Genomic DNA, 22,856 nt, shown 5'->3' on the forward strand with positions numbered 1-22,856 from the left:
CCCGTGCTGATTGTTACAGTTAAACACAAACAAAGCCGTAAAACCTTCCGATTCGCGGAGAATAATCGCCGGCAGTTACTGGAAGGGACGGGGCAGAAAGTGGCAGTTTTATGGCAGATGGAGGTGAGGGACACAGACGGGGCCACTAATTGTAAATGGCGCAATTATGTTTCTTTCCGGAATAATCGTTTCCCCAGCAGAGGTCGGGATCTGTGGCACTGGCACGTTGTACGTGCGCCAACTGGCACCCGCGGGCGTCTGCCCTTCCCTCTCTCCTCTGTCTCTGGAGCTGCACTCTAATCTGAGCAGGGAGATACCAGGATATGAGCCCCACACAGATACCCCACCCTGGTGTTTTGCTGCCCTGCCTGTGCCATGGCTCCTCCCTTTACCTCTGCCATGGCTCCTCCCTCTACCTGTGCCATGGCCCCTCCCTCTACCTGTGCCATGACTCCTCCCTCTACCTGTGCCATTGCTACTCCCTCTACCTCTGCCATGGCTCCTCCCCCTACTTGTGCCATGGCTCCTCCCTCTACCTGTGCCACTGCTCCTCCCTCTACCTGTGCCATGGCTACTGCCTCTACCTCTGCCATGGCTCCTCCCTTTACCTGGGCCATGGCTCCTTCCTCTACCTGTGCCATAGCTCCTCCCTTTACTTGAACGATGGCTCCTCCCTCTACCTGGATCATGGCTCCTCCCTCTACCTGTGCCATGTTTCCTCCCTCTACCTGGGCCATGGCTCCTCCCACTACCTGGGCCCTACAGAACAGTTAGACCTCCTGCCCAATCACAGAATGGTATGCCAGTACTAGAGTGCCCTTCTGTGCCAATCATGGTGCAATTCGCTTCTAACCAATCAGTTTGTGAGTCCAGCCATTAGCGCTCCAGGTCTCCCCTTCGCTACTTATTGGGCAGCGCTAATGTTGCCTTTTTGGGGGGTCCCTGTCAGTGCCAAGACTGTATGTTCTACATTGCTTAGGGCAGAATCTCCCCCCCCCACGGGCAGGAAGGGGTATCCCTATCCTATTGGATCAGAACATGTACATGGACTGACCCGGCAATGTGCCCAATGGGTCATTAAGGTGCTGAGTATCCCCCCTGTACCCCCTTATGTATGGAGTGAAAGGAAAGGCTGCTGGGAGTTACAGTCCAACTATTGCTTTGATTTTATTCCATTTAACAAAGGGTTAATTTCATTCTAAAGGAGAGACGTTCCGGGGGGGGGGCAGAATGATTGGCTGAAAGCGAGGGAATCCCAGTCGCCTTGACCTCCCCCCCACCCTCACCTTGGCACCGAGGCGCTGGCGGAACAGGGGGCATCAGTCGGTGCCCGGGGGGGGGGGGGGGCACACAGATGCACGGGATATTTATGCAGCATCTGGTTCCTTGGCTGAACCCACAGACAGACGTTCTGATCCGCCTCTGGCACCGCTGCTGCCACTTCTACTTATCTCCCCTTCATTCCCCGGGTCACATGATCCCCAGACCCCCAGCACCAGGGCCATTGTCCCCATCAGCCCCCAGGGGCCCAAACCTACTGACTGGCAGATACAGACTCGTATAGTTATTATTGGCAGTCCCTGTGGCAGCAGAGCTTGCAATCTAATGTCACATTGACACATTTTCTAGAGTGAGGTCAGTCAGGTACCAATAAAGCAGAAATGAAGAGGCCCAATACTGCTGAGTCAGCAGGCCCCTCCCAGACAGGGGTAATTGGGCAATTGCTCATTTGGCCACGCCCTGTTATGCCAAACACGCCCACAATCTGCTCCAAACCTAGGTTTGCCACCTTTTACAGTAGTTAACTTTGGGCAGGGGGGCGGGACAGTTAGATCACATGGGCGGGACTATGTTGTAGCGGGGGGGCGGAGCTCCAATCGCTACATCAATCTCAGTGAGTCCTGCTTGGTTTTCCAAATTAGGGAAATGGGGCCGGCAGTTTTGTCCCAGAAATCGCTATCTGGGTCAAAACCGGACAGGTGGCAAATGTATATATGCCCCACCCACACCTCTGTAAGCCCCACCCCTTTTGGACCCACAGATTATTTTTTTCCAACTTAAGCCACTCCCCTTCCATGGGGGCCCTAACAGCTGCATCCCCTGTACCCCCCTGATGGCTGTCTGGGCTTTCTACTACCCTTGAGCAGCCTTCCCCCCATTGGTGGCCCTGATAGATGCCCCCGCTGAGCCCCAGTTTGCTTCAGATCTTTCCTTGTGACCTGTCCACTCTTTGGGGGGCCCCATCACAAAGATCACTGGTCCCGGTCCATTCACTGGTCCATCCGACACCCTATATTATTCCATAGTTCCTGCCAAACTACAATATGCAGACAGTCACTTGCAGTACCGCTTCCTACCAGTTTCAGCCATGGCGCCTCTTCCCATAGAACTGCAATGGAACAGCGCCCCCACCAGATAAAATGGACAAATATGATTCCCTCTGTCTCGCCGTAAGAATGTGGCGCGGCCCCTTTAAGGCGGGACGGCGCCGGCCATTGTTAATCAGCGGCAGGGAAGGATCCGCTCCATCGTATCCAGCAGGGAGTTTTTGCGAATGATTTTTTCCCCCATGACGCTGCTACTTTGTAGCAAAAACCTCATTCAACTTCTGTAATGCAAATGTCCAATTGCCCTCAGAGTCGTCTCCTTTCTTCTCAGCCCCAATTACTCATTGTCTGATTCGCTGAACCTCCAGCTCCATAAATAAAGTATTACTCATTTACATATTTTATTTATCAGCGTGGCAGTAGCACTCCCTAACGAGGTCTCAATAGAGCCACTATCCCTTATAGCTATAGGGTACGGCATCTACCGACTGGCGCGGGGGGAGGGGATACGCGCGAAGCTGCATTGTTATATACGGAGTGATCTGCCCTATATGTACTTTATATTAATCCTTATATACAGAGAAGGAATGTTCTGGACACACAATAAGCTGTACCCCCATACTGTACTGTCTAAGGGAAACACTATGGCACCTCCTACCCATATGTATAAATACAAATATACAGAGAAGGAATGTTCTGGGCACACAATAAGCTGTACCCCCATACTGTACTGTCTAAGGGAAACACTATGGCACCTCCTACCCATATGTATAAATACAAATATACAGAGAGGGAATGTTCTGGGCACACAATAAGCTGTACCCCCATACTGTACTGTCTAAGGGAAACACTATGGCACCCCCTACCCATATGTATAAATACAAATATACAGAGAAGGAATGTTCTGGGCACACAATAAGCTGTACCCCCATACTGTACTGTCTAAGGGAAACACTATGGCACCCCCTACCCATATGTATAAATACAAATATACAGAGAGGGAATGTTCTGGGCACACAATAAGCTGTACCCCCATACTGTACTGTCTAAGGAAACACTATGGCACCTCCTACCCATATGTATAAATACAAATATACAGAGAGGGAATGTTCTGGGCACACAATAAGCTGTACCCCCATACTGTACTGTCTAAGGGAAACACTATGGCACCTCCTACCCATATGTATAAATACAAATATACAGAGAGGGAATGTTCTGGGCACACAATAAGCTGTACCCCCATACTGTACTGTCTAAGGGAAACACTATGGCACCTCCTACCCATATGTATAAATACAAATATACAGAGAAGGAATGTTCTGGGCACACAATAAGCTGTACCCCCATACTTATATTTCTGCACCTCTCCTGTTTGTTGTTTTTACAGTTCATTGGTTGTTAGGGTTTTAGTGTACACTTAAAGTCCCTAGCAACCAGGTCTGAATAGAAATATGGGGAATAAAAGTAACAGTAACAATTTATCTGCTTCATGGTTGTCAGGGCTATGTTGACCATAGCAACAGGAGAGCATTGAAAGTTTTGTTTTTGGGAAATACAGGGCATACAGATAAATAATTAATATCAAAAACAGCAGGAAAGTCGCTTAGACTCGCACCACCTGCAAGATAGGAAATTGTATTTAAAAGTTTAACTTTGCCTTTGATTACTTTGTAAAAGCTGAGCGGCGCTTAGAAAGCAATGGAGCTGCCGTACCCCCCGCAAGATTGTGTTCCTATTAGCAATTAATCTAAAGTTTTTAAAGTCGCAAACAGGAAGTGTCGATAAACCACAAAGTGCAAAAATAGACACGACAATTATTCTCTCGGAAAGAGACTCCATCGTCGGTCTCTCAGAGTAATGTGAGGGTTCTGTATCTGCTCCGTCAGTGTCACCCCTTTCCTTTCATCTGCAGCAACTCTACGCGGCGCAGCTGGCGAGCATGCAAGTGTCCCCCGGTGCCAAAATACCCACAACACCACAGCCGGCAAATGCCCCGGGAACCCTGTCACCCACAGGCATGAAAAGCGAGAAGAGAGGGACCAGCCCCGTAGCACAGATTAAGGTAAGAGAATTGGGGGCCCTGGAGTATTGGGGGGCCAGCGGGGTTCCTGACTGATGTACAATATATGTGTGAGATACAGATCATTATCCCCAAGGTTTGGGGGTGCAGGAGTATAGGGGGGCCAGTGGGGTCCCTGACTGATGTACAATATATGTGTGAGATACAGATCATTATCCCCAAGGTTTGGGGGTGCAGGAGTATAGGGGGGCCAGTGGGGTCCCTGACTGATGTACAATATATGTGTGAGATACAGATCATTATCCCCAAGGTTTGGGGGTGCAGGAGTATAGGGGGGGCCAGTGGGGTCCCTGACTGATGTACAATATATGTGTGAGATACAGATCATTATCCCCAAGGTTTGGGGGTGCAGGAGTATAGGGGGGCCAGTGGGGTCCCTGACTGATGTACAATATCAATATATGTGTGAGATACAGATCATTATCCCCAAGGTTTGGGGGTGCAGGAGTATAGGGGGGCCAGTGGGGTCCCTGACTAATGTACAATATATGTGTGAGATACAGATCATTATCCCCAAGGTTTGGGGGTGCAGGAGTATAGGGGGGCCAGTGGGGTCCCTGACTGATGTACAATATATGTGTGAGATACAGATCATTATCCCCAAGGTTTGGGGGTGCAGGAGTATAGGGGGGCCAGTGGGGTCCCTGACTGATGTACAATATATGTGTGAGATACAGATCATTATCCCCAAGGTTTGGGGGTGCAGGAGTATAGGGGGGCCAGTGGGGTCCCTGACTGATGTACAATATATGTGTGAGATACTGATAATTATCCCCAAGGTTTGGGGGTGCAGGAGTATAGGGGGGCCAGTGGGTGTATCAGTTGGGATGAAGCATTTCCGTAGGGGAATAGGGGAGATGTTGGGGGTAAGTGGGGGGCAGGGTACCCCCATACACACAGTCGGTGGCCGTGCAGCTGCAGTTGCCGAGTTATAGGGACAAAGTGTAAATAAAAGTGAAATCAATGGAATAAAGAGAGAAATTCGTGTTGTCATGGAAAGTGGGGGGGCGCTCGGTGCGGAACGTGTCTCAGACACTCGCCATGTGTCGGGGGTACAGGCTTCTCCTTGTTCTGCCGTCGGGGGCCCCAGCCACGTGTGGGATTTTCTGCAGGACTTCAGGGATCTGATTATAACGACGCGCGGGGAACACACGTACGAAGGTGGAACGGCTCCAAAGAAAATTCTCGTTAGGGGTTCGCTCCCCTCCCCCCGAGACGCGTCGCCCCGCACCGAGCGCACAGAACAACGTCAATAATTTTAATAGAGTAAAAAAAAAAGAACATTAAATTTGTTTTTACAGTTGGACTCCGAAAAACTTAATAGCCAGAGTGGGAAGATTTCTTGGCACCGGCCGGGGCCCCGAATACAAACGCTATAATCTCTTGTTTGAACTGGAGATCGGCAAACAGAGCACCGCCAGTCCCCGCCCCCGTCCCGTCCAAAAACGAGTCATTAGCGTTTCATGTTCGACTATGGACTTTCTTCTTTTACAAGCCCCGGGCAGACGCGTATTATATGTTACTGCCTCCCTTGCACAAACCCGGGATTAGAGAGCCCACAACTGAGGCCGAGAGGAACGCCTAGAACTCAACCCAGTGCCATTCCCAGAGATTTTCCGCTGAATCGGTGATGCCGAAACCCCAGGAAGATCTGCAGACAATGTGTTAGCACTTTCCCTGGGAAGGAGAGGGCGGGGGGGGCCTAGGTGCAAAGGCTGATGGGAGTCGTGTCTGGTTCCCCCCTACTAATGGGAGTCCACAATGGCTTGGGGTTCTGTAGCTAGGCTTCACCTGAATAGCAACATAATAGCTCATAGCAAGGTTACAGATATATAGAAACATTGGGGTAACAGTCACCCCGCTATAGTTCCAGGGGTACCCAGGGCACAAATAAGCACTCACCCCAAATCCCCCCCTAACTGGCCTTCAGGCTGGGCCCCCTTAGCCCATAACAAGGTTACAGATATATAGAAACATTGGGGTAACAGTCACCCCGCTATAGTTCCAGGGGTACCCAGGGCACAAATAAGCACTCACCCCAAATCCCCCCCTAACTGGCCTTCAGGCTGGGCCCCCTTAGCCCATAACAAGGTTACAGATATATAGAAACATTGGGGTAACAGTCACCCCGCTATAGTTCCAGGGGTACCCAGGGCACAAATAAGCACTCACCCCAAATCCCCCCCTAACTGGCCTTCAGGCTGGGCCCCCTTAGCCCATAACAAGGTTACAGATATATAGAAACATTGGGGTAACAGTCACCCCACTATAGTTCCAGGGGTACCCAGGGCACAAATAAGCACTTACCCGGTGTGTGCCAATCAGGCTGATACAGGGGGGCTCAGTTGCACATTTATGGGGGGGGGTGCAGTACTTATGGAATAGGAGTAATTCCATATCTCAGGGCGTTACTATAAGATACCTGCGCGTGGGCACAACCCGCTGCCAGCGGTGCCACACAATGGGGCAAACACACGGTACATGGGAGGCGCTGCCAGATGGATGGCGCCCAAACTAAACCATCGCTGCCTGACTAACACTTTCCGCGGGTAACCCGACTCGCTATCTGCTGGGTGCCGAGCCGCTGCCAGGCTTTCTTGGCTGGCACAATCTGATTGCTGAGTGGGCACACACTATGCTAATTGCCTGGGGTTTCCCTCCCGAAATGACTTCTTATTCCTCGTCTGATCCGTTCCTGGGATTCGGGGCTGGTACTAAGGGTTAACCCTTCGCGTTACATTAGATTTATGGGAATTACAGCCGGCAACTCCCAGCATCCCGGCTGAAGGCTGTTTGCCCAATAAGATAATGAGGACAACCTTGAAGGGTATCATGGCAAGCAGGGGGGTGTCTTTAGTGGCGGGTGGGCTGGGGCAAAAAGAGATGCTTTGGGCAGTCACATGGTTTTAGAGCGGAGGGGTATGGGGGAAACAAAGGGAAGATCTAACACTGATAGAAAAGGTGACTTCTAACATCATATCCTGTTACTCTTGCCCTACTGTCTCCATCTCGCCCTACTGTCTCCATCTTGCCCTACAGTCTCCCTCTTGCCCTACTGTCTCCCTCTTGCCCTACTGTCTCCCTCTTGCCCTACTGTCTCCCTCTTGCCCTACAGTCTCCCTCTTGCCCTACTGTCTCCCTCTTGCCCTACTGTCTCCATCTTGCCCTACAGTCTCCCTCTTGCCCTACTGTCTCCCTCTTGCCCTACTGTCTCCCTCTTGCCCTACAGTCTCCCTCTTGCCCTACTGTCTCCCTCTTGCCCTACTGTCTCCATCTTGCCCTACTGTCTCCATCTTGCCCTACTGTCTCCATCTTGCCCTACAGTCTCCCTCTTGCCCTACTGTCTCCCTCTTGCCCTACTGTCTCCATCTTGCCCTACACTTTCCATCTTACCCTACTGTCTCCATCTTGCCCTACACTCTCCATCTTGCCCTACTGTCTCCATCTTGCCCTACTGTCTCCATCTTGCCCTACTGTCTCCGTCTTGCCCTACTGTCTCCATCTTGTCCTACTGTCTCCATCTTGTCCTACTGTCTCCATCTTGCCCTACTGTCTCCATCTTGCCCTACTGACCCCATCTTGCCCTACAGTCTCCATCTTGCCCTACTGTCTCCGTCTTGCCCTACTGTCTCCGTCTTGTCCTACTGTCTCCATCTTGTCCTACTGTCTCCATCTTGCCCTACTGTCTCCATCTTGTCCTACTGTCTCCATCTTGCCCTACTGTCTCCATCTTGCCCTACTGTCCCCATCTTGCCCTACACTCCTCCATCTTGCCCTACTGTCTCCATCTTGCCCTTCTGTCTCCGTCTTGCCCTACTGTCTCTGTCTTGCCCTACTGTCTCCGTCTTGTCCTACTGTCTCCATCTTGTCCTACTGTCTCCATCTTGCCCTACTGTCTCCATCTTGCCCTACTGTCTCCATCTTGCCCTACTGTCTCCATCTTGCCCTACTGTCTCCATCTTTCCCTACTTTCTCCATCTTGCCCTACTTTCTCCATCTTGCCCTACTTTCTCCATCTTGCCCTACTGTCTCCATCTTGCCCTACTTTCTCCATCTTGCCCTACTGTCTCCATCTTGCCTTACTGTCCTCATCTTGTCCTACTGTCTCCATCTTGCCCTACTGTCTCCATCTTGCCCTACTGTCTCCATCTTGCCCTACTGTCTCCATCTTGCCTTACTGTCCTCATCTTGTCCTACTGTCTCCATCTTGCCCTACTGTCTCCATCTTGCCCTACTGTCCTCATCTTGTCCTACTGTCTCCATCTTGCCCTACTGTCTCCATCTTGCCCTACTGTCTCCATCTTGCCCTACTGTCTCCATCTTGCCTTACTGTCCTCATCTTGTCCTACTGTCTCCATCTTGCCCTACTGTCTCCATCTTGCCCTACTGTCTCCATCTTGCCCTACTGTCTCCATCTTGCCCTACTGTCTCCATCTTGCCCTACTGTCCCCATCTTGCCCTACTGTCTCCATCTTGCCCTACTGTCTCCATCTTGTCCTACTTTCTCCATCTTGCCCTACTGTCTCCATCTTGCCCTACTGTCTCCATCTTGCCCTACTGTCTCCATCTTGTCCTACTGTCTCCATCTTGCCCTACTACACACTTAATTTCTACCTACTGTGCTGCCTCAGTATTACCAGAGCCCAGAGCAAACTCAGGGGCTAAAAACTAAAAGGAGTAAAATCATGTGATTTGAAGCAATGCTTGGGTGCAGATAGGGATAATTTCGGACATTTCGGTGCATATGTTGCTGCAGTCGCCGTACAATAAGGAGTGAGTCGCACACAGCAGTGCAGCTCTGAGTGAATGAGTTGTGCCAATGCCCCCAGGTTCTTTGGGTTCTTAGGAAGTGAGGAGACTGTAAGGAGAGACTGAGTGGGAATGTGCCCTGTGCTAATCTGTCTCTCCCACAGGATGAAGCCGCGCAGCCTCTGAATTTATCCGCCCGACCGAAAACAGCCGATCCCATCAAATCTCCCACATCCCCGACCCAAAGCTTCTTCCCAGTGAGCAAAACCAGCCCCGTGAGTCTGTCCAACAAGAGCGGCATCCCCAGTCCCATACGGGGCCCTTCCCTAGGTACGTGTGTCTTTGTTTCCTCTACTACTACATTTCCCAGAATGCTCTGTTAGCCAGCAGGTGGGAGGTACAGAAATACAGTTACAACTTCCATTACATTTTATCACTTCCTTGTCTGCTGCAGCCTGTACTGACTTATGGGCCTGCACACCTGACTTCCTGCTCGGTGTTACATGGCTAAGCAACCTCTGACTGGGAACAGGAAGTGTAGCCGCCTGTGACAGGAAGTCAAGCAGCATGTATAAGTAAGAGAGGCATCACGTGCCAGAAAGTGTGACAGCCTTTGGCTGGTAACAGGAAGCATTGCAACCTGTGACAGGAAGTGTAGGCCACTTTGACAGGAAGTAAGGGTTGCCAGCTTTTCTGGAAATACATATGATTTTCTCTATTAATAACATTGGCATCAAACATTATTTTAACTGGCCAGGCCGGTATCATACCGGCCAAGTGGTGACCCTAGGGGAAGCATAGCCTCCGACAGGTAACAGGAAGTGTTGCAACATGTGACAGGAAATGTAGCAGCCTCTGTGACAGGAAGCAAGGGTTTCCACCTTTTGTGGAAATAACTACTGGCCTTCCTCGGTAACAAGAAGGGTAGCCTCCTGTGACAGGAAGTACAACATCTGCTGACAGGAAGTACAACAGGGTCTAGCAGGAAGTACAACAGGTTCTAGCAGGAAGTATGCCAACCACTGAAAGGATGGCAGGGAAACCAGCTAGGGTTGCTTTCCTTTCTGGAAATAAATACTGGCCTTCCTCGGTAACAAGAAAGGTAGCCTCCTGTGACAGGAAGTACAACATCTGCTAACAGGAAGTAAAACAGGTTCTAGCAGGAAGTGTTCCAACCACTGAAAGAATGGCTAGAAACCAGCTAGGGTTGCCGCCTTTTCTGGGAATAACTACTGGCCTTCCTCGGTAACAAGAAGGGTAACATCCTGTGACAGGAAGTACAACAGTGTCTAACAGGAAGTACAACAGTGTCTGACAGGAAGTACAACAATGTCTGACAGGAAGTATGCCAACCACTGAGAGGATGGCAGGGAAACCATCAGGTGGGGGGACAGAGGGTACAACTCCATGGTATAAGGGGCAGTGGCCCAGTTATTGCAACATGGCAGCCTCAGTAGCTCTTTATTAGTCTCATTGACCCACAGATACAGGTTCTTACCGCTGGTTTCACCCGTGTGTATATTTATGTATTTTCAGATATCCTTTCTAGTCTTAATTCACCTGCCCTGTTTGGGGACCAGGACACAGTCATGAAGGCCATCCAGGAGGCTCGGAAAATGCGAGAACAGATTCAGAGGGAGCAGCTGCTTACGCCGCACAGCATCGACGGGAAACTGCCCATCAATAATATGGGGCTGAACAACTGCCGGAGCGATAAGGTCAGTACCGTCCCCCTATACTCCTGCACCCCCAAACCTTGGGGATAATGATCTGTATCTCACACATATATTGTACATCAGTCAGGGACCCCACTGGCCCCCCTATACTCCTGCACCCCCAAACCTTGGGGATAATGATCTGTATCTCACACATATATTGTACATCAGTCAGGGACCCCACTGGCCCCCCTATACTCCTGCACCCCCAAACCTTGGGGATAATGATCTGTATCTCACACATATATTGTACATCAGTCAGGGACCCCACTGGCCCCCCTATACTCCTGCACCCCCAAACCTTGGGGATAATGATCTGTATCTCACACATATATTGTACATCAGTCAGGGACCCCACTGGCCCCCCTATACTCCTGCACCCCCAAACCTTGGGGATAATGATCTGTATCTCACACATATATTGTACATCAGTCAGGGACCCCACTGGCCCCCCTATACTCCTGCACCCCCAAACCTTGGGGATAATGATCTGTATCTCACACATATATTGATATTGTACATCAGTCAGGGACCCCACTGGCCCCCCTATACTCCTGCACCCCCAAACCTTGGGGATAATGATCTGTATCTCACACATATATTGTACATCAGTCAGGGACCCCACTGGCCCCCCTATACTCCTGCACCCCCAAACACATCTACAACACTTTTAAAAATGTAATATGTTCAGTATTCAGTAAAAGGAAACTGGGCAGCGCTACTTTATTCTAAACTCTATAAAAAAGGGGATGTTTTTGGTTGAGAAATATGAAGAGATTAGATCTAAATCTGTTATCAGTTCAATAAGTGTTTTTATTGTTGGCAGGAAGTCAAGCCTTATTGGCTTGTAGGGCAATAGGAGCGGCACCGAGGGGAATACACTGTATATACAGCAGAAGCTTATGTGTGGGGGGGTATAAGGGGCATCTGGTGTGTAACGATCCCTATGGAGCTGTCAACAAAAAAAACATTTTTCTTCAAGGTCACATTGTGATCTGAGTGATCAGAGAAAAGGCCCCTATGACCCCCCCGAGGTGATATCCGCTTGTTTGTCAGCCCATGGCTTTTCTCAGAAAGTGCAGATAAAGTTGCGGCTGCGCACAGTACCATTCAATTCAGCGGCACGTTTATATTCCTATTATCCTCCTCTCTTCTTTCTCAGCTCAGTAATGAAGCCTTTTAATCTTTTTCCCTTTGGTGATGACTCAGAATTTTGCTGTAGGTGCGGGAAATGGCAAACTATGAAAGTATCATTTCCTTCAAAATTCCCCCCCCGGGGAAGTGGTGCCAAAAAGTGCCCCTAACATGGAATTGGAAATGGCACCTGGTATAGTGAGGGTAGTGCAGGGGCGCCAGTGTGGGTATATGCCTCCGAGCCAGGTGTTTGGGTGGGTATATGCCTCCGAGCCAGGTGTTTGGGTGGGTATATGCCTCCGAGCCAGGTGTTTGGGTGGGTATATGCCTCCGAGCCAGGTGTTTGGGTGGGTATATGCCTCCAGTCCGGGTGTTTGGGTGGGTGTGTGCCTCCCGTCCAGGTGTTTGGGTGGGTATATGCCTCCAGTCCGGGTGTTTGGGTGGGTGTGTGCCTCCCGTCCAGGTGTTTGGGTGGGTGTATGCCTCCAGTCCGGGTGTTTGGGAGGGTGTATGCCTCCCGTCCAGGTGTTTGGGTGGGTGTATGCCTCCAGTCCGGGTGTTTGGGTGGGTGTGTGCCTCCCGTCCAGGTGTTTGGGTGGGTATATGCCTCCAGTCCGGGTGTTTGGGAGGGTGTATGCCTCCCGTCCAGGTGTTTTGGTGGGTGAATGCCTCCAGTCCGGGTGTTTGGGAGGGTGTATGCCTCCCGTCCAGGTGTTTGGGTGGGTATATGCCTCCAGTCCGGGTGTTTGGGTGGGTGTATGCCTCTAGTCCGGGTGTTTTGGTGGGAGTATGCCTCTAGTCCAGGTGTTTGGGTGGGTGTATGCCTCCCGTCCAGGTGTTTTGGTGGGTGAATGCCTCCAGTCCGGGTGTTTGGGTGGGTGTATGCCTCCGGTCCGGGTGTTTGGGTGGGAGTATGCCTCCGGTCCAGGTGTTTGGGTGGGTGTATGCCTCCGGTCCAGGTGTTTGGGTGGGTGTATGCCTCCGGTCCAGGTGTTTGGGTGGGTGTATGCCTCCGGTCCAGGTGTTTGGGTGGGTGTATGCCTCCGGTCCAGGTGTTTTGGTGGGTGAATGCCTCCGGTCCAGGTGTTTGGGTGGGTGTGTGCCTCCGGTCCAGGTGTTTGGGTGGGTGTATGCCTCCGGTCCAGGTGTTTGGGTGGGTGTGTGCCTCCGGTCCAGGTGTTTGGGTGGGTGTATGCCTCCGTCCAGGTGTTTGGGTGGGTGCATGCCTTCCGGTCCAGGTGTTTGGGTGGGTGCATGCCTCCGGTCCAGGTGTTTGGGTGGGTGTATGCCTCCGTCCAGGTGTGTTTTGGTTGGAGTGAATGCCTCGGTCCAGGTGTTTGGGGTGGTGTGTCCTCCGGTCCAGGTGTTTGGGTGGTGTGTGCCTCCGTTCCAGGTGTTTTGGGTGGGTGTTGTGCCTCCGGTCCAGGTGTTTGGTGGGTGTATGCCTCGGTCCAGGGTTTGGGTGGTGTGTGCCTCCGGTCCCAGGTTTTGGGTGGGTGTATGCCTCGGTCCATGTTTTGGGTGGTGTGTTATGCCTCTCGGTCCAGGTGTTGGGAGGTGCCTCCGGTCCAGGTTTTTGGGTGGGTTTGTCTCCGTCCAGGTGTTTTGGGTGGTGTATGCCTCCGGTCCAGGTGTTTGGGTGGGTGTATGCCTCCGGTCCAGGTGTTTGGTGGGTTATGCCTCGTCCAGGTGTTTGGGTGGGTGTATGCCTCCGGTCCAGGTGTTTGGGTGGGTGTATGCCTCCGGTCCAGGTGTTTGGGTGGGTGTATGCCTCCGGTCCAGGTGTTTGGGTGGGTGTATGCCTCCGGTCCAGGTGGTTTGGTGGGTGTTGGTGAATGCCTCCGGTCCAGGTGTTTGGGTGGGTGAATGCCTCCGGTCCAGGTGTTTGGGTGGGTGAATGCCTCCGGTCCAGGTGTTTGGGTGGGTGAATGCCTCCGGTCCAGGTGTTTGGGTGGGTGAATGCCTCCGGTCCAGGTGTTTGGGTGGGTGTGTGCCCTACAGGTGAGTGTGCTACAGTGATAATGCTGGTTCAGGGGTGACTGCACCATTCATGAATATTTGGGTATTGGAGCCACCACCCCAAAGAATAAAGAAATATACAGATAAATAATTAACTGAGCATTTCTATAATACCAGTGAAAATAATCCCAGTTTATAAACTTTTCTGTGCCCGATGCACCGTCACGCTGGGCTTCTCTGTGCCGCTCCGGCCCCAGCCTGTGCTGCTCAATGAAAAGCAAATGGTCGCCCCGGGCCAGCTCATTCCTTCTCTACAATAGGGCGAGAAATTCATTGTTGCTCTGCTGGATGGGTCTCGACACGAATGTGTTTGGTGCCTTCCAACAATGAGCCGAAGGTGCGCTCAAATTGCTCCTTGGGGTGTGTTCCCAATAATCCCTGGCTTTGGTTTATCTGCCGTCCCCGCGAGGCTCAATTGTACGGGAAATGCGCAGCAGCATTCTTCTGATTCCTGTAATACCCCCCCCCCCCCCCCCCAATAGTGTCACATACTAACCCCCTGCTGGGAAGCAAGAAGGGAAATGCTATTGCCCCTTATGTGTTTCACAGGGTGTTGTATATTGTTTATTCACTATAAATGGCCCAGTAGTAACAGTACAATAGGGAGAGATGGTGCCTATAGTAGCGGTGGGGGGATAATAGCCTCTGGGAAGGGGCTGGGGCTGTGGGATAGCAGGTATAGTAGGGAGAGATGGTGCCTATAGTAGCAGTGGGATAATAGCCTCTGGGAAGGGACTGGGGCTGTGGGATAGCAGGTATAGTAGGGAGAGATGGTGCCTATATGTAGCAGTGGGGGGGATAATAGCCTCTGGGAAGGGACTGGGGCTGTGGGGATAGCAGGTATAGTAGGGAGAGATGGTGCCTATAGTAGCAGTGGGGGGATAATAGCCTCTGGGAAGGGACTGGGGCTGTGGGATAAGGCAGGTATAGTAGGGAGAGATGGTGCCTATAGTAGCAGTGGGGGGATAATAGCCTCTGGGAAGGGGCTGGGGCTGTGGGATAGCAGGTATAGTAGGGAGAGATGGTGCCTATAGTAGGCAGTGGGGGGATAATAGGCCTCTGGGAAGGGACTGGGGCTGTGGGATAGCAGGTATAGTAGGGAGAGATGGTGCCTATAGTAGCAGTGGGGGATAATAGCCTCTGGGAAGGGACTGGGGCTGTGGGATAGCAGGTATAGTAGGGAGAGATGGTGCCTATAGTAGCAGTGGGGGGATAATAGCCTCTGGGAAGGGACTGGGGCTGTGGATAGCAGGTATAGTAGGGAGAGATGGTGCCTATAGTAACAGTGGGGGATAATACGCCTCTGGGAAGGGACTGGGGCTGTGGGATAGCAGGTATAGTAGGGAGAGATGGTGCCTATAGTAGCAGTGGGGGGATAATAGCCTCTGGGAAGGGACTGGGGCTGTGGATAGCAGGTAAATAGTAGGGAGAGATGGTGCCTATAGTAACAGTGGGGGGATAATAGCCTCTGGGAAGGGACTGGGGCTGTGGGATAGCAGGTATAGTAGGGAGAGATGGTGCCTATAGTAGCAGTGGGGGATTAATAGCCTCTGGGAAGGGACTGGGGCTGTGGGATAGCAGGTATAGTAGGGAGAGATGGTGCCTATAGTAGCAGTGGGGGATAATAGCCTCTGGGAAGGGACTGGGGCTGTGGGATAGCAGGTATAGTAGGGAGAGATGGTGCCTATAGTAGCAGTGGGGTTATAATAGCCTCTGGGAAGGGACTGGGGAGGGCTGTGGGATAGCAGGTATAGTAGGGAGACGATGGTGCCTATAGTAGCAGTGGGATAATAGCCTCTGGGAAGGGACTGGGGCTGTTGGGATAGCAGGTATAGTAGGGAGAGATGGTGCCTATAGTTAGCAGTGGGGGATAATAGCCTCTGGGAAGGGGCTGGGGCTGTTGGATAGCAGGTATAGTAGGGAGAGATGGCTGGCCTATAGTAGCAGTGGGGGATAATAGCCTCTGGGAAGGGACTGGGGCTGTGGGAAGCAGGCTATAGTAGGGAGCCAGATGGTGCCTATAGTAGGCAGTGGGGCATAATAGCCTCTGGGAAGGGACTGGGGGCTGTGGGATAGCAGGGTATAGTAGGGAGAGATGGTGCCTAATAGTAGCAGTGGGGATAATAGCCTCTGGGAAGGGACTGGGGCTGTGGGATAGCAGGTATAGTTAGGGAGAGATGGTGCCTATAGTAGCAGTGGGGGGATAATAGCCTCTGGGAAGGGGCTGGGGCTGTGGGATAGCAGGTATAGTAGGGAGAGATGGTGCCTATAGTAGGCAGTGGGGGGATAATAAGCCTCTGGAAGGGACTGGGGCTGTGGGATAGCAGGTATAGGTAGGGAGAGATGGTGCCTATAGTAGCAGTGGGGGGATAATAGCCTTCTGGGAAGGGACTTGGGGCTGTGGGATAGCAGGTTATAGTTAGGGAGAGATGGTGCCTATAGTAGCAGTGGGGGGATAATAGCCTCTGGGAAGGGGACTGGGGCTGTGGGATAGCAAGGTATAGTAGGGAGAGATGGTGCCTATAGTAGCAGTGGGATAATAGCCTCTGGGAAGGGACTGGGGCTGTGGATAGCAGGTATAGTAGGGAGAGATTGGTGCCTACTAGTAGCAGTGGGGGGATAATAGCCTCTGGGAAGGGACTGGGGCTGTGGGATATGCAGGTATAGTAGGGAGAGGATGGTGCCTATAGTAACAGTGGGGGGATAATGCCTCCTGGGAAGGACTGGGGCTGTGGGATAGCAGGTATAGTAGGGAGAGATGGTGCCCTATAGTAGCAGTGGGGGATAATAGCCTCTGGGAAGGGACTGGGGCTGTGGGATAGCAGGTAATAGTAGGGAGAGATGGTGCCTATAGTAACATGGGGGGATAATAGCCTCTGGGAAGGGACTGGGGCTGTGATAGCAGGTATAGTAGGGAGAGAATGGTGCCTATAGTAACAGTGGGGGATAATAGCCTCTGGGAAGGGACTGGGCTGTGGATAGCAGTATAGTAGGGAGAGATGGTGCCTATAGTAGCAGTGGGATAATAGCCTCTGGGAAGGGACTGGGGCTGTGGATAGCAGGTATAGTAGGGAGAGAGTGCCTATAGTAGCAGTGGGGGATAATAGCCTCTGGGAAGGGACTGGGGCTGTGGGATAGCAGGTATAGTAGGGAGAGATGGTGCCTATAGTAGCAGTGGGGGGATAATAGCCTCTGGGAAGGGACTGGGGCTGTGGGATAGCAGGTATACTAGGAGAGATGGTGCCTATAGTAACAGTGGGGGGATAATAGCCTCTGGGAAGGGACTGGGGCTGTGGGATAGCAGTATAGTAGGGAGAGATTGTGCCTATAGTAGCAGTGGGGGATAATAGCCTCTGGAAGGGACTGGGGCTGTGGGATAGCAGGTATAGTAGGGAGAGATGGTGCCTATAGTAGCAGTGGGGGATAATAGCCTCTGGAAGGACTGGGGCTGTGGGATAGCAGGTATAGTAGGGAGAGATGGTGCCTATAGTAGCAGTGGGGGATAATAGCCTCTGGGAAGGGACTGGGGCTGTGGGATAGCAGGTATAGTAGGGAGAGATGGTGCCTATAGTAGCAGTGGGGGGATAATAGCCTCTGGAAGGGACTGGGCTGTGGGATAGCAGGTATAGTAGGGAGAGATGGTGCCTATAGTAGCAGGGGGATAATAGCCTCTGGGAAGGGACTAGGGCTGTGGGATAGCAGGTATAGTAGGGAGAGATTGTGCCTATAGTAGCAGTGGGGGGATAATAGCCTCTGGGAAGGACTTGGGGCTGTGGGATAGCAGGATATAGGGAGAGATGGTGCCTATAGTAGCAAGTGGGATAATAGCCTCTGGGAAGGGACTGGGGCTGTGGATAGCAGGTATAGTAGGGAGAGATGGTGCCTATAGTAGCAGTGGGGGGATAATAGCCTCTGGGAAGGGACTGGGGCTGTGGGATAGCAGGTATAGTAGGGAGAGATGGTGCCTATAGTAGCAGTGGGGGATAATAGCCTCTGGGAAGGGACTGGGCTGTGGGATAGCAGGTATAGTAGGGAGAGATGGTGCTTATATTAGCAGGGGGGGATAATAGCCTCTGGGGGACTGGGGCTGTGGGATAGCAGGTATAGTAGGGAGAGATGTGCCTATAGTAGCAGTGGGATAATAGCCTCTGGAGGGACTGGGGCTGTGGGATAGCAGGTATAGTAGGGAGAGATGGTGCCTATATAGTGGGGGGATAATAGCCTCTGGGAAGGGACTGGGCTGTGGATAGCAGGTATAGTAGGGAGAGATGGTGCCTATAGTAGCAGTGGGGGATAATAGCCTCTGGGAAGGGACTGGGCTGGGATAGCAGGTATAGTAGGGAGAGATGGTGCCTATAGTAGTGGGGGGATAATAGCCTCTGGGAAGGGACTGGGGCTGTGGGATAGCAGGTATAGTAGGGAGGATGGTGCCTATAGTAGCAGTGGGGGGATAATAGCCTCTGGGAAGGGACTGGGGCTGTGGGATAGCAGGTATAGTAGGGAGAGATGGTGCCTATAGTAGCAGTGGGGGGATAATAGCCTCTGGGAAGGGACTGGGGCTGTGGGATAGCAGGTATAGTAGGGAGAGATGGCGGATATAGTAGCAGTAGGAGAGAGTTACAGTCTGACTATTGATCTGTGTATCTAAAAGCTGGTGCAATATTTACTATATTTCAGATGCTGCTAGATGCCGTCACTGGGAAGATTTGCATTAGGAGCGCACACACAGTGAGTTACCAGCTGTTTGTATGTTGTTATGTTTGTGGGAGGGAGGGACTGGCTGAACTATAACAATGCATTAACATTAATAAGACATTGTATATATAAAGTTTATATTTCAACAATATTTGAACTAGTCTTTCCATCAGGCAGGTTAGGGACAGCAGTGAGTAGCATATAGTGTATATTGGTACAGAGAGTGTATAGGGGGATCGGGGGCACAGAGAGTATATCGGGGGCACAGAGAGTGTATCGGGGGCACAGAGAGTGTATATTGGTACAGAGAGTGTATAGGGGGCACAGAGAGTGTATAGGGGGATCGGGGGCACAGAGAGTGTATCGGGGGCACAGAGAGTGTATCGGGGGCACAGAGAGTGTATCGGGGGCACAGAGAGTGTATAGGGGGCACAGAGAGTGTATCGGGGGCACAGAGAGTGTATAGGGGGCACAGAGAGTGTATTGGGGGCACAGAGAGTGTATCGGGGGCACAGAGAGTGTATCGGGGGCATAGAGAGTGTATCGGGGGCACAGAGAGTGTATAGGGGGCACAGAGAGTGTATCGGGGGCACAGAGAGTGTATAGGGGGCACAGAGAGTATACTGTGGCAGAGAGTGTGTATCGGGGGCACAGAGAGTGTATAGGGGGCACAGAGAGTATACTGTGGCACAGAGTGTGTATCGGGGGCACAGAGAGTGTATCGGGGGCACAGAGAGTGTATAGGGGCACAGAGAGTGTATCGAGGGCACAGAGAGTGTATAGGGGCACAGAGAGTGTATCGAGGGCACAGAGAGTGTATAGGGGCACAGAGAGTGTAATCGGGGGCACAGAGAGTGTATCGGGGGCACAGAGAGTGTATCGAGGGCACAGAGAGTGTATAGGGGCACAGAGAGTGTATCGGGGGCACAGAGAGTGTATAGGGGCACAGAGAGTGTATCGGGGGCACAGAGAGTGTATCGGGGGCACAGAGAGTGTATAGGGGCACAGAGAGTGTATCGGGGGCACAGAGAGTGTATAGGGGCACAGAGAGTGTATCGGGGGCACAGAGAGTGTATCGGGGGCACAGAGAGTGTATAGGGGCACAGAGAGTGTATCGGGGGGCACAGAGAGTGTATTAGGGGGCACAGAGAGTGTATCGGGGGCACAGAGAGTGTATCGAGGGCACAGAGAGTGTATAGGGGGCACAGAGAGTGTATCGGGGGCACAGAGAGTGTATCGGGGGCACAGAGAGTGTATAGGGGCACAGAGAGTGTATCGGGGGCACAGAGAGTGTATAGGGGCACAGAGAGTGTATCGGGGGCACAGAGAGTGTATCGGGGGCACAGAGAGTGTATCGAGGGCACAGAGAGTGTATAGGGGGCACAGAGAGTGTATCGGGGGCACAGAGAGTGTATAGGGGCACAGAGAGTGTATCGGGGGCACAGAGAGTGTATCGGGGGCACAGAGAGTGTATCGAGGGCACAGAGAGTGTATAGGGGGCACAGAGAGTGTATCGGGGCACAGAGAGTGTATAGGGGGCACAGAGAGTGTATAGGGGGCACAGAGAGTATAGGGGGATCGGGGGCACAGAGAGTGTATAGGGGGCACAGAGAGTGTATAGGGGGCACAGAGAGTATAGGGGGATCGGGGGCACAGAGAGTGTATCGAGGGCACAGAGAGTGTATAGGGGGCACAGAGAGTATACTGTGGCACAGAGTGTGTATCGGGGGCACAGAGAGTGTATCGAGGGCACAGACAGTGTATAGGGGGCACAGAGAGTATACTTGGGGCACATCAGTAGGACCCCTTGCAATTTGGTGCATTTGTGCCAGTGACAGATGTCTCGGTGCTTTCGCTTTGCCGCGCGTCTGTCCCGAGCGTCTCGGTGAGCACATTGCCACGATCCCTCCAGATGTTTCTCCTTCTGGAATGAGAATAATTCATATCGGCCCCGAGGAGGAGCAACATGTTGCTTTGTGGGCTCAGCTGTAATTTACACTCATTGTCTGAGTCTTTTATATCCCGTCGTACGGGGGCCGAATTCTCTGCAGCTCCCCTAGTGCCCTCTCCCTGCAGCTCCCCTGTTGCCCTCTCACTGCAGCTCCCCTGTTGCCCTCTCACTGCAGCTCCCCTAGTGCCCTCTCACTGCAGCTCCCCTAGTGCCCTCTCACTGCAGCTCCCCTAGTGCCCTCTCCCTGCAGCTCCCCTATTGCCCTCTCACTGCAGCTCCCCTAGTGCCCTCTCCCTGCAGCTCCCCTGTTGCCCTCTCTCTGCAGCTCCCCTGTTGCCCTCTCCCTGCAGCTCCCCTATTGCCCTCTCACTGCAGCTCCCCTAGTGCCCTCTCCCTGCAGCTCCCCTGTTGCCCTCTCCCTGCAGCTCCCCTGTTGCCCTCTCCCTGCAGCTCCCCTAGTGCCCTCTCCCTGCAGCTCCCCTGTTGCCCTCTCACTGCAGCTCCCCTAGTGCCCTCTCCCTGCAGCTCCCCTAGTGCCCTCTCCCTGCAGCTCCCCTGTTGCCCTCTCCCTGCAGCTCCCCTGTTGCCCTTTCCCTGCAGCTCCCCTGTTGCCCTCTCCCTGCAGCTCCCCTAGTGCCCTCTCCCTGCAGCTCCCCTATTGCCCTCTTCCCTGCAGCTCCCCTATTGCCCTCTCCCTGCAGCTCCCCTGTTGCCCTCTCCCTGCAGCTCCCCTGTTGCCTCTCTCCAGCTCCCCTGTTGCCCTCTCCCTGCAGCCATTGCAGCTCCCCTATTGCCTCTTCCCTGCAGCTCCCCTGTTGCCCTCTCCCTGCAGCTCCCCTATTGCCCTCTCACTGCAGCTCCCCTGTTGCCCTTTCCCTGCAGCTCCCCTGTTGCCCTCTTCCCTGCAGCTCCCCTGTTCCCTTTCCCTGCAGCTCCCCTGTTGCCCTCTCCCTGCAGCTCCCCTGTTGCCCTCTCACTGCAAGCTCCCCTGTTGCCCTCTCCCTGCAGCTCCCCTGTTGCCCTTTCCCTGCAGCTCCCCTATTGCCCTCTCCCTGCAGCTCCCCTGTTGCCCTCCACTGCAGCTCCCCTGTTGCCCTCTCCCTGCAGCTCCCCTGCCCCCCTGCAGCTCCCCTGTTGCCCTCCCCTGCAGCTCCCCTATTGCCCTCTCCCTGCAGCCCCCTATGCAGCTCCCCTGTTGCCCTCTCCCTGCAGCTCCCCTGTTGCCCTCTCCCTGCAGCTCCCCTGTTGCCCTCTCCCTGCAGCTCCCCTGTTGCCCTCTCCCTGCAGCTCCCCTGTTGCCCTCTCCCTGCAGCTCCCCTATTGCCCTCTCCCTGCAGCCCCCTGTTGCCCTGCTCCTGCAGCTCCCCTGTTGCCCTCTCCCTGCAGCTCCCCTGTTGCCCTCTCCCTGCAGCTCCCCTGTTGCCCTCTCCCTGCAGCTCCCCTGTTGCCCTCTCCCTGCAGCTCCCCTGTTGCCCTCTCACTGCAGCTCCCCTGTTGCCCTCTCCCTGCAGCTCCCCTGTTGCCCTCTCCCTGCAGCTCCCCTGTTGCCCTCTCCCTGCAGCTCCCCTGTTGCCCTCTCCCTGCAGCTCCCCTATTGCCCTCTCCCTGCAGCTCCCCTGTTGCCCTCTCCCTGCAGCTCCCCTGTTGCCCTCTCCCTGCAGCTCCCCTGTTGCCCTCTCCCTGCAGCTCCCCTGTTGCCCTCTCCCTGCAGCTCCCCTGTTGCCCTCTCCCTGCAGCTCCCCTGTTGCCCTCTCCCTGCAGCTCCCCTGTTGCCCTCTCCCTGCAGCTCCCCTGTTGCCCTCTCCCTGCAGCTCCCCTGTTGCCCTCTCCCTGCAGCTCCCCTGTTGCCCTCTCCCTGCAGCTCCCCTATTGCCCTCTCCCTGCAGCTCCCCTATTGCCCTCTCCCTTCGGAACTCTGGGTTAAGTGGCAAGTCCTTCTCTCCTTGCTTGGCCAGATTGCCCCATTCTACCCACATGGGGTTAATAGAGTGTTTTACCCCTTGGCCAAAGAATAGATAGAACTTGTGTGTTTGGAGTGGAAAGTCCTTAGCTGAACCCAGTGTCCCGGCCCAATTAGGAACCAGAACCCTTCTGTCCCCCTATCCAATACAATCCTTCCCTGTACATAATAGTGGGAGATGCTGCCCTCCTGCTCGCTGGGCCGGGGGCTAGGGTATAGAAGTTCT

The 22,856-nt window shown here is 53.2% G+C and overlaps 1 protein-coding gene across 4 annotated transcripts in view; it reads left to right on the forward strand.

Annotated features, from left to right (window-relative positions):
• The window catches only part of sox6 (SRY-box 6), a 327,769-nt gene that overhangs the window by 278,106 nt on the left and 26,807 nt on the right, over nt 1–22,856 (forward strand). For all 4 annotated transcript variants that reach the window (XM_031899826.1, XM_031899825.1, NM_001123415.1 and 1 more), the window contains 4 exon segments: nt 4,240–4,389; nt 9,321–9,486; nt 10,693–10,874; nt 18,702–18,752. In XM_031899826.1, the coding sequence (XP_031755686.1) occupies nt 4,240–4,389; nt 9,321–9,486; nt 10,693–10,874; nt 18,702–18,752 (549 nt within the window).

This window comes from Xenopus tropicalis, chromosome 4 (genome assembly GCF_000004195.4).
Source record: "Xenopus tropicalis strain Nigerian chromosome 4, UCB_Xtro_10.0, whole genome shotgun sequence".
NCBI classification, from domain to species: domain Eukaryota; kingdom Metazoa; phylum Chordata; class Amphibia; order Anura; family Pipidae; genus Xenopus; species Xenopus tropicalis.